The sequence below is a fragment of the Alligator mississippiensis genome, chromosome 6 (assembly GCF_030867095.1).
Source record: "Alligator mississippiensis isolate rAllMis1 chromosome 6, rAllMis1, whole genome shotgun sequence".
In the NCBI taxonomy this organism is placed as follows: Eukaryota; Metazoa; Chordata; order Crocodylia; family Alligatoridae; genus Alligator; species Alligator mississippiensis.
The window spans coordinates 4,010,001-4,024,317 of NC_081829.1; the positions used below are offsets into that span (position 1 = coordinate 4,010,001).

Here is a 14,317-nt window from a genome sequence, read left to right on the forward strand (position 1 = left end):
GCTGTACTGCATCCTACTGTGTACTGCCCACTTTTCTAACCTGTCCAGGTCTCCCTGCGATTGTTCCCTACCCTCCGGAGTGTGCACTTCACCCCGCAATTTAGTATCGTCCACAAACTTGGACACAAGTACACTCCACACCCACATCCAAGTCACTGATGAAGATACTGAAGAGTACAGGTCCAAGGATCGAACCCTGCAGGACCCCACTACCCGCATCCTTCCAGGTCGATACCGACCTGTCTGCTACCACTCTCTGGGTGTGACCACTAAGCCAATTTGCCACCCACCGGACCGTGTAAACATCTATGTTCACAGCCTCTTAATTTATTCATGAGACTGGGATAAGATATTGCATTGAAGGCCTTGTCAAAATCCAAGAAAACAACATTCACCTCTACTCCTGCGTCTAAGCATTTTGTGACCCCGTCATAAAACAAAACCAGATCGGTCAGGCATCATCTACCTGCTACGAATCCATAGTGGTTGCCCTGCTGCATTATTTTTCCTGCTGGACTCCCACAAATATGATCCTTCATAATCTTTTCAAAGAACTTTCCAAGGATGAAGGGGAGACTGTTGGAGGTTAGATATTCTGAAAGACCTTAGTTACTACATAACCAAGTTTGCAAATGCAAATATATTCTTGCCTGAAAGAACTTACTTGGGTGGACTCAAGACTTCTTCAAGGAACTCTTCAATCTTGTTCACATCTGTTTTCACTTCACCATTGTAAGTAATAAAGGGTGGATGCGTCCCTGGAGCCAAGTTCTGAAGATCTGCTGGTTTCCTAAAGTGCAATACAAAAACATGGTACACAACACTGTAAAAGAAGCAGGTCGGCACAGGCATCACTTTGATCAGAGAGGTACTGCTCTCTGCATACCACTTTTGCCCCTCCAGAGTTAAATCAGGCACCTACAGTACAACAGTGAATCAAGAAAGCATCTCTGTAGGAGAAAAAGTTCAATTACTTGCAATTTTTTTTTTAAAAGGGAAGAGTTGCTAGGTTTTTTTAGAAGTGTATTAAATTAGATCTTTTAAAAAAGTTATTCAAAATTTGGGTTTAAATCTTAATTAGAACTCTGATTTGGGAATACCATCACATAGTTAACTTGAGAGCTTTAAGACAGTAATTTCCTTCCTCCCCTCCATTTCGGTTTCATCTTCAACATACACCAATACATGAAGCAACCTGAATGGAACCTGAGGTCATCTATTAATACGCCTACCTCTCCACACCCAAGTTCCTCCTGAAGTAAATGAGCTAACAAAACCCCTCCTCAAACACGTAATACACATGCCGTTTTGTGGCAAACGGCCCCACCCCCCGTCAAACAAGTGAAAGTACAATAAAATAGTTATTTTACAGTTGCAAGGTGAGCTTTCTAGCAAGTACTGAGAAAAATAAAGTCCTTTTCATGGCAGGGGAAAAAACACAATACAATCATAAATATCTGGATTCAAAGTTGAGGACAGCACTAAATTGTTTGCTTAGTTTCACCAAAACTAATGCTGGCTTTCTACCTGCAGTAACCACCTTCAGCCGGATTAGGATTACAGTCTGAACAGTCTATTTTATAGACACTTGGCTGCTGCTTTCTTTCCTTCAGTTTAGCTGGGTCTTGATCCAGTGGTGACAGGGTGTGACACGGCAGACATTCATCTATCTAAAAGCTATGCGCCAATCTCACATGTGTATACGCCCACTCGCATTCATTCCATCTTACGCAATTTATTCATTTCACTATAAAATGTGCTTTCACATCTGCCATTTCATTTGATCATTTAAACACAATGAAACAAAGGAACATTCAATGCTAGAGGACAGAAGTTGAGAAGTTCAGGAAGGGCATTGTTGAATTGCTGGATAACATAAGGCATGCCAGCTTATTACTACCTATACTAACCCCAAGAGTCTTCTAAAAATAGCTCCCCTCAAAATTTGCTCCTATAAGTTCCCATGAAATTTGTTACTTTTGTGCCCGTGACCGTCTTAACTCAAACCAGAACAGGAATTGCAATTCTACATATCAACTCCTCAACGCCAGGATTTAATTTCTATTACAAGACTGATGAAGCCAGTGAATCTTTATAGTCAAGACTTTCTCTGCAAAACACGAACAGGGATTTCTCAGGGATTATATCCATGCTATAGGTGGCTTGGGGTAGAATGTACAGTCTGGTTCCAAGACAAGCCCTGTCCACACAGGTAAGAGAAGTTACACTAGCAGCAATACATACATACATACATACATACACACACACACACACACACACACACACACAAACCACTCAAGTGGTGTGAAAGCAGACTTACTTGTGGATAACACCTTTAAACATGGTTAATTTGTAACTGTACACTAAGATTGGTTAGTCCTGCAGGACTCTGAATCAAGTGTAAATTCCTAAAGGATTAAACCATGCTGGATTTCATCCCATGGCCACAGCTTGAGCCCCTTACCAGAGGAAACAGTAATACTGATAAGACAAGCTCCTACACTTTGGCTGACCAACAGAAGATAACATACATGGAAGCTACAAGCATTCCTATAACAGCTGCAAGCAGCTGGAAGTACATGCAAAACTAAACTGAAAAGCTTGGCTCTTACTGTTAATACAAAGGTGCTTGAGTACTAAGACCACTTTTAGTCTGGTGGCAGCTTACAAAACTGTGGTAGAAGTCAGATGTTGAAGTAAAAGTGTGGAGAATTAATTCACCTCCACTTTCCAAGTAGTTTGTTGACCGCAACGCATCACTAACTTTGGTCCTCTCCCTCATATTTTAAGCACAATTTTTCTTTCATAATTGGTGCTCCAAGTCAGCCATATAAGTCCAGTTTAAGTATAGTTAACCAGTCTAATGCTCTTGAGGAAAGTATTATAATATTTAGGTTCAATATAGTTCTGTACATACACAACTGCAGAAAACCATCATGGCTCATTTCCAACTTTATGAACTGGATAGATAAATGTTCTTTCTAAGGAATTTTAAAACAAAAGCAGACAAAGCAACTAGACTGCCCAGAAGGGAATCAAGGGAAAGGTTTCATTTCAGAAATAGACCAGATCAACAAACTAAAAAAAGGAAAGGCTCTCCAAAAAATCCCACTGGGTGGCTACCTGGAATTCATCCTCTCAAACATGAAAAATTAAGCAACAGCACACATACAGTGCCCAGTATGTGTGTCAGCCTACCACAAGGATCTCAGAGTGTTTTAAGGAACACCAAACACATCCCGAGATGTACCCCCACCAGACTGTTTTCAGAATCAAGGACAAAGAGGTACAGAGAGGTTAATATCCTAGCAACCATAGCCAAAGCAAGGAACCAAATGCAGGAGACAGAGGCATAGCAAACTCTGTCGGTGCCCAGGGCAGATGTGCAAGAGGAATTCTACTGATCACGGGGTGCTGGGGGCGCAGAGGAGAGCAGAGCCGAGCCTTATCTGCAAGGGCTCTCTTCACTTGGGTAGCAGCTGCTACTGCGCTGTATCAGCACAGGCTCAAGCTGCAGCAACTCAGGAACAGCGGCAGCGTGAGCTCCATGGAGGTCACTCTTGGTGCCCTATTCTCTCCTCCCCAAAATCCCCAGAGCAGGGCTGTGTCTCAGACAGCAAAGCCTACCCCCACCTGAATACAACATTGGGCATGGGGCTGTACCTGCCCAGCACAAGTGGCTGGGTGATGCCTGCCATGGTAAAGACCTCTCAAGGGGCAGGAGAGGAGAGGAGGGGCCATAATGGCACCCCCATAAAGTAGGGACCTGGGACTGGTGCCCATTTTCTTTCCCAGTTACATTAGTGACAGGAGGCATATGCATTACATTGCTACTGTAATGAACAGCTCTCCCCTATCATCTTATAGCCTACAGGCCATAACCTCAAAAACCTCCATGATTTCCTCTGAAAGCCGTAGCATGTCCTTCAAGGTTATAGGTGGTATATATAGCCTGAATCATTCCTTTAACATTCAAACAAGAGCTAATGGACATGCTGAAAAAAAACATGTATTCTTGACAGTACAGCAAAAGAACCTGATAGTACAATCTTGTCTAGAGAGTGAAAAAGCCCATGTAGCACTAGCGCTTAATGGAACGCTACAACAAACATGTCACTTGAGTGTATATTATTTCTAGGAGCTGAAAAGGCACTTCAAAATATCCGTCTCTGAGCTTCTAAAAAAATAACCACAACTGCAGCTCTGATGTGTAGGGATGGGCAGTGTGAAGCCTACAGCTTAGCTCAACGTTACTGAATAGGAATTTGTCTAACTAGCTGGTAATAACTACACACATGGTTTGAAATATGTGGGGCCTGAGCCCCCATAAGAGATGAGAGCCCCTGGCCCGTCCCATGCCTTTTTAAGCAGCTCAGGTAGGGGCAGCAGCAGCTGCTCCTTCCAGCCGCCACTGCCACCTCTCCCCCCAAAGAGAGGGAGTATAATTTGAAGAGTGTGTGCGCGCGAGCAAGCAAGATTGCTATTATACGTATTTTTAACATATATTAATAGGTTTTATGTTTTTAATATATTACACACCACAAAAAGTGTAAATACTACAGAAAAGGAGAGGGGTGTATGCAAAGGTGAATTAAATTCACACAAACACTACGCCAATCAATTAAGAACCTTCACGGAGCACTAACAAGAAAATACCTTGGAAGGTTTATATCTATAGGCAGTTCTTGATTGTTTTTAAAATTCTGTAATAAAAAAAAATCCTAAAAGGTTAAGCAAAGGAAGCGCAGCTTGAAGTTTCTAAGACATTTCCAAACAGGATCTCAAACTGATATTGAACATGAGCTGCCTTAAGTGTTGTTACAAGCCTAACAAATGGTTTATGCACAGCAGCCCTGCACCAAGTCATTAGAACAAGTCAAATTTCAGTAACAGCTTCAGTGCAGAACAGGAAAAGAATGGGGCCTCTGTCTCGGAGTATGCAAAAGCAAGAAATGCCCAGTCTTTCTGAAAGGATGGTATGTCCCATTTAATTTAGTCTGTGTTCATATTTTTACTGGTGCCCCTAGTTACTAACAGCAGACTAGAGAACTACAAAATATTCTTTTGTTAGCAGAGTACTATATTTGTCATAAGTATAGAAGGGAAAATAAAAAGTCATACAAAGTAAATCAAGTGAGATTCAGTTTTTCCTGCGTGTCCCAAATAACTTGTTTGTGAACTTTTGTACCAGACCATGACCTAGCAAGACAAATACAGAATTGATCAGAGCTCCAATAGATCTTTCACTTTCTAAGCCAAATACTGACTGACCATTTCAAAAAAGGCAGATTGTTGTGCAGAAAATGAACTGCATGGCCAATCAGGAGCACAGTTTGCAACTATACCCATTGTTTCTTAGTTAGCAAGATGAATTCATTCAAAAAACACTTTAGCACCTAACTTGTCTGTTCTCTTGCTGTGAAAAACTGGAGTGACAGTTTTGAGTACTGTATTCTTGAAAGTCATTCCTAATATACTGTTAGGGATGTGGAGAAACGGCAGCACAGGCAGTGGCAAGTTGGTAGAATTCTCCATGTAAATAGGGTTCCAGTAAAATTGGAGCAATCCACTATTTTCTGGGCCCTTCAGCATCCCAGCTTGGAATGGGGTAATCCAAACACACACCTCAATAAGGTAAGAGCAAAATGTTTTTTTCTGTGAACTTATTCTGAGTATTTAAGACAAATTTGATAAACCACTTATCCAGGATGTAATGCTTTGGGTAACAGGAGGTGCATTCTTTTATCATCGAAAGCACTAAACCCGTGTACTCCAATGCTATTTCTCAATTCTGAATCAATTTTCCATTTTTCACCCTAAATCAAGGCCAGAGTATAAAGGGGGACTTTAAGTTCTTTCCCACACCTCCATAAATGGCCCACAACCAAATTAAGAAAGGTCACGTTTATCAGCTATTTTCCATCAATACCCAGACAAAGGGAGCACAGAAATGTCACTGGAAATACAAAAGGCGTCTACTGAAATTATATTTCCCATGTCTACTGGTGGAAGTGACCCATTCTTCTGGTGCTTCTAAATACATAATGCTTCTATTAGTTTTTTCCCCTGTAATCTTTTCCAGAAGCTACATTTGGTTTTAGAAGCATGCAATCACTAGGAGTCACAAAACCCATACTCAGATCCCTGTCCACACTGAAGGCCTTCTAGCCTGAAGGTTCCACAAGGGACAGACACTAGGGCTGTGCAAAGCTTCGGTAGTCGATTCGATTCGGAGGCGATTCAGCCCGATTCAGTGGCCGAATCTCTGAATCTAATTGGGAGACCCATTAAAAGGTCTGAATCGATTTGGAAGCCTCTGGATCAATTTGGAGAGATTCAGAAGGCTTGCAGCAAAGAGGAGAAACTGAGAAGAGGGAGGGGGATGAGGTGATCTTTGAGTTACGACAAGTGGCACTTATGACCTTTGTAAATTGTGACCATTTCTAGGTTTTGACTTTACGACACTGGACACAGCTGCCTCCAGCTGGTAAGTCTGTTGTGGTGTGGGGAGGGGGCAGATCAATGCCCCCACAGTGAGGGAAGGATTGGGGCTGGGACAAGCTGCCCAGCCGGGCGGGGGGGGGCGCGCGCGGCGGCAGCAGCGGTGGTGCGGTGGCCACGGACCCTCCCGCCACTGGTCCAAGAGCTGCTCTTCTGGTGGCTCCTCCGGTGGCTCTCACTGCCACTCTGGGAGACCATGGGAGCAGGTGTGTGCCCCTAGACCTGAGCAGGGCAGACTGGGCCAGGACTGCTTTCCAGAAGGCTAGCCCAGCCACTTGCCACAGGGTGGGTAGAGCCAGGGCTGTGCTTCGGGCAGCAAGCCCCCACTGCCAGGCTGCACTCTGTGGGACGGGCAGCGTCAGGGCTGCGCTCCAGGAAGTTAGCCCCAGCTGCCTGCTGCCAGGCTGCACTCCGAGGGGTAGGTGGAGCCAGGGCTGCACTCCAGCTGGCTAGCCCCAACCACAACCCAGAACGCAGATGTGGCTCCACGCACCCCATGAAGCGCAGCCCAGCGGCAAGCAGCTCCTATGCCCTCCTGGATCAGCAGAGAGCCACTGGAGGAACCACCAGAAGAGCAGCTCCTGGACTGGTGGCGCACAGTAGCAAGACCCCCCTCCCCGAGTCCCGTGCCCCCACCACCCTGGCTGGGCAGCTGGTCTCAGCCCCAATCCCTCCCTTGCTGTGGGGGTATTGATGTGCCCCCCCACACAATGCCCCTTCTCTATCCCCTCAGCCCACCACAACAGACTTGGCAGCTTGTCCAGCGTTGTCAAGGACTGCCTGTTTAGTCTGGCCGAATCAGACCACTCGAATCGGGACAGTGATTTGAATCACTGAATCAAATCATTGTCCCTCAAAATCAGCTGAATCCGAAGCAAATACTTGCTGCTTTGCAAAGGCCTAACAGACAGTGTTAAGTGGAAGTTGATACCCAGCTTCTCCATAAAAAAAATTACCATATTTACTTGATTCCAAGACGAGGTTCCCCTCCCCCCCACTCATACTTCCACATATACTTCTGTCCTTCACGGGCAAAGACAAGCACATCCAGTGGAGGGAGGAGAGGGAAGAAGAGAGAAATGAAGTGGGAAAGAAAAATAGAAAAAGAAAAAAGGGAAAAAAAAGGGAAAGGGAAGAGAATGAAGAAGGGGTGGAGGCTTGGTCATGTGAATACGTAGGTGATTTATAAGTCCAATCTTTGCTTTGAACAATCTGCTGTAGCAGGGGCAGGAGAGCAATGAGGACTAGATATGGGAGGTTTTCGTTTTCCTGGCTGCACGTTTCTTCATTGCTTCTGCCATGTGTTGCTGTTCAAAGGCCAATGCTCTGTTCTGGATTTGGGCCCTCCAGGATGGACAGTTGCGAGCGATTTGTTCCCATGACTCAGGGCCGATGCCAGAGCTCTTTAGGGACACCTTTAGGGTGTCCTTGTACCACTTCTTTAGTGTGCCGTGAAAGCCCCTCATCTTGAATCAAGTAAGAGGAGGTGGGAGCTGCAACTGCAGCTATTGCCTCCCCACCGCAACCTATCCCCTGCCTCTTGAAACCCCATCCAACACTACACTTCCCTGCCCTCTCCATTTGCCCTTACTCCAGCTCTGTTCCTGCTCCACCCCAGGGAACAGAGCAAGCATGTTGCTGCTACTGGGCTGAGGCAGTGCCATGGCAAGCGGGATGACTACCCTGGGCACCAAAGCAAAGGGGCGCCAACAGGCATTGCCCAGCCAGGGCAGGGTATAGGACAGAGCCACATGCAGCTTGTTTTGGGAAGTGTTGGGGGGGACAGACACAGCTCCCACTGCTATGTGCACTCCTGGGCAAGCATGGGGGAGGGGGAGGCATGTGCCCTTGGAATTGTGCATGGGGTGAGGGTGGGCTGCCACTGTAGGTTTTGCCCTGAGTGCCAAACTTCAGAGCTACAGCACTGCAAATGGGCTCTGTGTCCCAGGCTGGAAAGTGGCCAGGCAAGGGTATGCAAGCTGAGGCAAAGGTATGCAGTTAGGGGGATATGCAGTTGTGGGGGGGTGGGAAGAAGTGAGGGATCAAACTGCTTAACTCCCTCCTTCCACCACCACTGCAGTAGTGGTAGTAAGGATGCAAAATGTAAGAAACTCCCAATTATTAGATTCTAGATATGAAAAATAACACAATTTATAAATATCCCATGTCTAGAATCTAATTATTGGCGCGGGGGTGGGGGGCCACCTTGGAATCACATCAATACAATAATGCCAAACTGATCAGCATGTGCTTTCAAACCAGCTTACTTTTGTGGAAAAAGTTTCTTTGCACTCCATGCAAATACAGACAGCTGCTGAATTTAATGGTTCCTTGCCCCTCAGATGGAGGCAGGATCCTGGAAGTCATGATTCCTGGGTTTGTTTCTAGCTGTGCATGCCCTTTGTGCTGGTCATTTCAATCTAGAAGCAGGTACTGGCTGAGACACCTAACATCTAGAACCTTATAAGAGGGCAGCATATATTCTATAGCATTTCTACTCATTCACTCGCTTACTGGGAAAGCTCCTACATAGTAGGAGTGCATTTTTAACCCACAAATTCAAAGGGAAAACACCATTTTAAGGTCAATTCTTTTTCTGAACTGGAGATTTTCATACATCTTTAGCAAATGTGCAACACACTTACTATCTTGTACTACAATTCACCTTTGAATGAAGTATTCTACGAGGCTAGCAGTGTGATCTATAAACAAACAGAATATAGACAATAGATTTTTATTTTATGAAACATTATGGATGAGGGCCTGCATTTAATCTGAAGACAGTTAATTTCAGCTAGTGACTGCTTCTGTGGTATAATAGGGGCTGCCAACTCCCAAGTCAGTTTTGGGCATGAAGGAAGCTATAGTAACATTGGTCAGCTCCAACTGCTTTTACCCCTCATAAGTGCAGAAGACATAAATTAAGTAATATAACATAATACCTCATTTTGTATTCAAATTACAGACAATTCAACAAATGGCCCATAACAAGCAAGTGCCCATCTCCCTTAACTCACAGATGCATTACTCAATTCTAACGTTCCTATCCCATATTCATTTCACTCCGATCAGTTGTTTTATAGCCAGGCATGTTAAGAGAACAATGCCCTAGACATGTAAAGCATTCAAGTTACTCGCTCTGCTGGTAGGGGGAAGGGAGGATGGGAGGACTTTTCTGAGAATTTTTTATAGCCATATTTTTTGTTTCATGTGCCAGTTTAGATGTGCAGATCCAGTTCTGCATTCAACAAAGGAAAATGATCATTCTGTCAAGGAAGCAATGAACATCTAATCCTTTGTGCATAGCACTGAGTTTTTCCAAAGCTAGTCTAGCACTAAGAAAAGCCAACAGTAATTGTGGAATTAAGAATCTACAGCTCAAATAAGCAGATAAGTTACAAAAAAGTTATTAAAAAGAAGTTACATCACGGTCATTCATACTGTGCCTTCAGTTACTCTACACAAAGCTATCTGGATTATTGGTTAGCTACCCAGTAACTTATGCCACTTGTATAGTTGGCTCACTAACATGTCTTTCCCATTAATTAGAATTCTGAAGCTATCACTGGACATTAAAGCTGGCTTTCAGCAATGCAAATGCTTGTAAAAACTTAAAACCAGCCAATTTTGCAGTCACATGCATCAAATGTCATTATCAAGACAAATCCCAAAAGGGATGACACTGACTCATGAGCTAAGGATCACTTTCCAGCTAGGTCCTTAAGGATTTCTGGCTGGATGCTCAATCTGTCTGTCACTGGTGATCTTACCGCATCACGGAATCTTTTGGTACCAAATAAGCAAGCATCAGCACAAAGAAATCTGTTCTACCATAAATGCTCTGTTAGGCCACCTCAGTTTTCCTGTCACAGCAATTTCTGCAGGAAGCAAGTCACAGTGGTTTCAACCTGTACTAAGTGTAATTTTAAGCCCTAAACCTACAACCAGTCAGAGATCCAGATGTGCAATAGTCCCCCCCCCCCACAATCCCCATATACCAAGTATGCTTTTGAACCGTTCCAGACAGCTTTAAACTGGTGTAATGAACTTCACTGTCTGTCTGCTTCAGGTTTAAACTATACTTAAACCAGTCTAGATGTTATGTGTCCATACTCAAGAAAGACTATTTCTTACCTCTTCAAGTCAACTGTTGTGACACTAAATACCACTCCCTTGAGCCACAGAATCATGAAGAGTCTCTGTGAAAAAGGACAGTTCCCTATGCTCTCACCATCACTTCCAGCCTGTGAAAAGAAAAAACAGGTTGTTACTATTAAAAGATAGCAGGTGCACCATCCATTCCATTCCCACCATTCCTGAAAGCTCCTTACAAAAAAACCCCAAATTTCAGCAGTAAGGTATGAGTTTTAGTAACTGGACCTGCATTCTACAGGTATTCTCATAGTGTTAATAGCTCCCAAAGCCCTAGCCTAGCAACCTCTACGATCAGTATACAAGCTGAGAAATATTCTCTAGGAACAGTTCTTTGGTTGTCACAGAGTCCTGTGCAGGCACCTGGGGATATCCTCAGGATATTGCCACACAACACCCAAAGGTAGGAAGAGCCCTAGCATGTTTTCAATTCAAATTTCCAGAACTATTAAAGGGCAACATCCTTTTCAACATGGAGTCTGAAAAACACATTAGAAGTATTGTTAGAAAAAATTCTGTTTGGTATTTAAACATCTGCTTTTTCAGTTTCTTCTTTAATCCTTTGTGGCAAGAAACAGTTTTCTAATTCTACCACCCTTTGAATTAGTTAAGAGATTGAAAATCCAGATTAGCTAAATGGTTTGGGGTCTGGATGTACAATACAAATCATTAAATTGCTAGGTGTTATTTTAAATCATTTAAGACCTGAAAAAATGTTTAGTACTGTCTATATATAGAAGGAAAAAAACCCTCTCCCAATATGCTTGGTTTTAAAGATGAGCAAAATATGAACTATGGGGACAAAGGGCAGGTCTCCTATCACCACCAAAACCTGTCCTAAACTGCTCATCTACCTCACCAGGTTCAGTGCATACAGAAACCCAACTGCTTATCATAGCAAAGATGACATATAGCTCATGAGCCATTAGGAGTGAATCCCTTTGACTCCTAGAAATCACAGGCGAGGAACAGAAACTACAAGTCAGAACCTCGGTGCAAGTCCATCAACCCTTTTTCAACAACAACATGCAGCATCATGCAAGCCCCTACTCTCCCATGGGCCAAGAGGTTTTAAAAGAAAGCCAACTGTCTGTCTCTCAGTCAGTCTGCCTTTCCCCCTACAAGCAAAGCTGAGATATTTTCAGTGGAAAAAGCTGAGGTTGTAAATCTAATAAATGCTCCTTCTACCCAAATAAAGGCTTTGTCATGCTCACAGCAATTAATAAGACCTCTACTGCTAGGGAGAACTAAGGACAGGTATAGAGCACACACCTGCACTGGGAGAACACCACTGACTCCTGATTTTATTTTGCTTGTGATCAAGATGGTCTTTAGTGGTCATTCAGTGTGACCCGTCTACAAAGATTCTTTATTACAAAGGCAGGACTAACATTTTTAGAAATGTGAATTAGACTGAGAACTTGCCTGCTTATGATGCCAACTCATTTGTTCCCAATTTTCTTCAACAACCCTATGAAACTTCTAAATTTAACTTTTGATGCATATACAAAGTACTTCATCTTTCAAACAGCTAATTCAAGAGCCTTTTAAGCGTTAAACACCAACCAATTACAATCATAGATCTTCTAATGGCAACATCCCAATCAAGAAAGTCTATACTGATCTTTCGAGGCCAATAGATGGTTAATGTAGTTAAATTTTACCCCATTTCTACCACTCCCACTCAGACTTAACAAAAAGCAATTTGCATGGGGATAGTCTGTATTAAGTGTTTTTGCCCTCAAACAGAGATCCACTGCATGATCAAAATAAGCTACTCTGTGGCATGTAACGACAAAGTGCATCTCAATTGGTTTATTTCAACAATAAATGTATAGCTTCAGTAGCATTAAACATTTAGTGACCTGTACAGAGATGTTCTTGGGGAAAGATAAACACAGCTGGAATTAGGAATCTATTTAGGTGTTTGAACCTCAGACTTAAATAGAAACATTCAATGTCAGGAAGTAAGAACTCTGGATCAGCAGTTCAGAAAAACTAAAATGTAGTTGTTACAACAACTGAGAAAGCCTTAAAAGTACTTCCCAAGTTACACATCTCTGGTCACCAAATCCCACTACCTTTTAGATAAAGTACATTTCCTAAAACTTTACAGTACTAAAGACTGAAAAAAATCTTAACTATAAACATATAAATGTAATAAACTGCATGTGTGCATGCATAAGCCACCCTCCATTAGGATATGTGAGAGAAATCATGAAGCCCATTTATAGAAGCTATTACTGGCACACAAGCAAACAAGCATAACACTAAGCACACCTGGGATCAGCACTTACTATTCACTCTATAGTGGTTTCAGAAAGGCACGTCTTTCTTTTTCTAATGCATACAACTCTCTTCAGGTAACAAATATCATGATAAGCCTAGGAGGTTTTCGAAGTTACATTAAAATATATGCCATACTGTAAAACAGGAGTGGACAAAATACAGCCAGTAGGCTGGATCCAACCTGCCAAGGGATTGATTGTCTTTGCTCTGAGAGATGCAAATGCCCTCTAACAATGGCAAGAGCCTGGTAGTTAGCACATCAGGAGGTAAAATGCTTCCTTCTTGTAAAATTATGAACTTTTCATTTCAAATCTCAAAGAGCAGACACACACGGATAACTCATCACAAAAGAAATCCGGGCCCAGAGGAGTTTTCCATCTTTCCACTCTTCTGTGAAATATGAAACATCATAACCTGAAGAAAATATGCTTCTACATCCTGCTTGTCACCAGGCAACTTCAAGGTAAAAAGACTTTTTACCCTTTCTCTGCGCCTAACCTGGACAACATGAACTATTCCAAACCTTCAGCTCTCCTGTGAAACATGAATTTTCATTTCCACCTAGGAGAAGTTTTACAATCTCTGCTCCTACGCCTGATGAAGGGTGAGTGCACCCAAAAGCTTGCAAATAAATAAAATAATTTGTTTGCAAATATCTTGTTGGGCTAATAAAAGCTATTACCTCTTCCACGAGTTTTGATTCCCTTTGCCTCTAGACCAATATGGCTACAACCTGGATACCTGACAAATTATGGGACTGCATTTGAGGATGGAGAAACCAACTTCTAATGGACAATAAAACAGGAATCTCTATCTGGTATATCAAATATTCTTATGGCAATTATATGGGTGAAATCAGACAAAAAAACTGCACCAGAGTGAATGATCACCAAAAAAACCCGACAAACACCCTAGATACAAATCAGAGAACATTTTTTTCGCACAGAAATCACTCCCTGTTTCACATCAAAATTCGTCTGCTCTGAAGAAATCTGCCCAACACCTTTACAAAACAAGCACGGGGAAAGAAATTCAGCAGCCTACTGGACACCAAGTACCAGGGGCTTAACTCAGACTATGACTTCATGGTCCATTATAATCTACCTGACACTCACTACCCGCTGCACTTCACATGGGGTAACAACCTTCCTGAACAATCTTTTATTCCATCTGCTACTTAACTTTGCCACGTCTGCTCCCCTCCCAGAGGCCTGAGGAAGGCTACTGTGATACCTGAAAGCTTGTTTCTGTCCATCCCAACCATCAGTTCGTCCAGTAATGGATACCACCTGCAAGCATTCTTGCTTCTCACATTTCCTGGACCTTCACGGCAACATCACCTTAACACTACCATAAGTCAGCATGGTCACTTGTT

The 14,317-nt window shown here is 43.0% G+C and overlaps 1 protein-coding gene across 1 annotated transcript in view; it reads right to left on the minus strand.

The window, feature by feature from the left end:
• The window catches only part of CLIC4 (chloride intracellular channel 4), a 57,162-nt gene that overhangs the window by 17,213 nt on the left and 25,632 nt on the right, over positions 1-14,317 (minus strand). The window contains exons 2-3 of the mRNA XM_006276769.3: positions 10,636-10,745; positions 665-790 (exon numbers count right to left, since the gene is read on the minus strand). Coding sequence (XP_006276831.1) covers positions 665-790; positions 10,636-10,745 — 236 coding nt within the window. The remainder of the gene's footprint in view (positions 1-664; positions 791-10,635; positions 10,746-14,317) is intronic.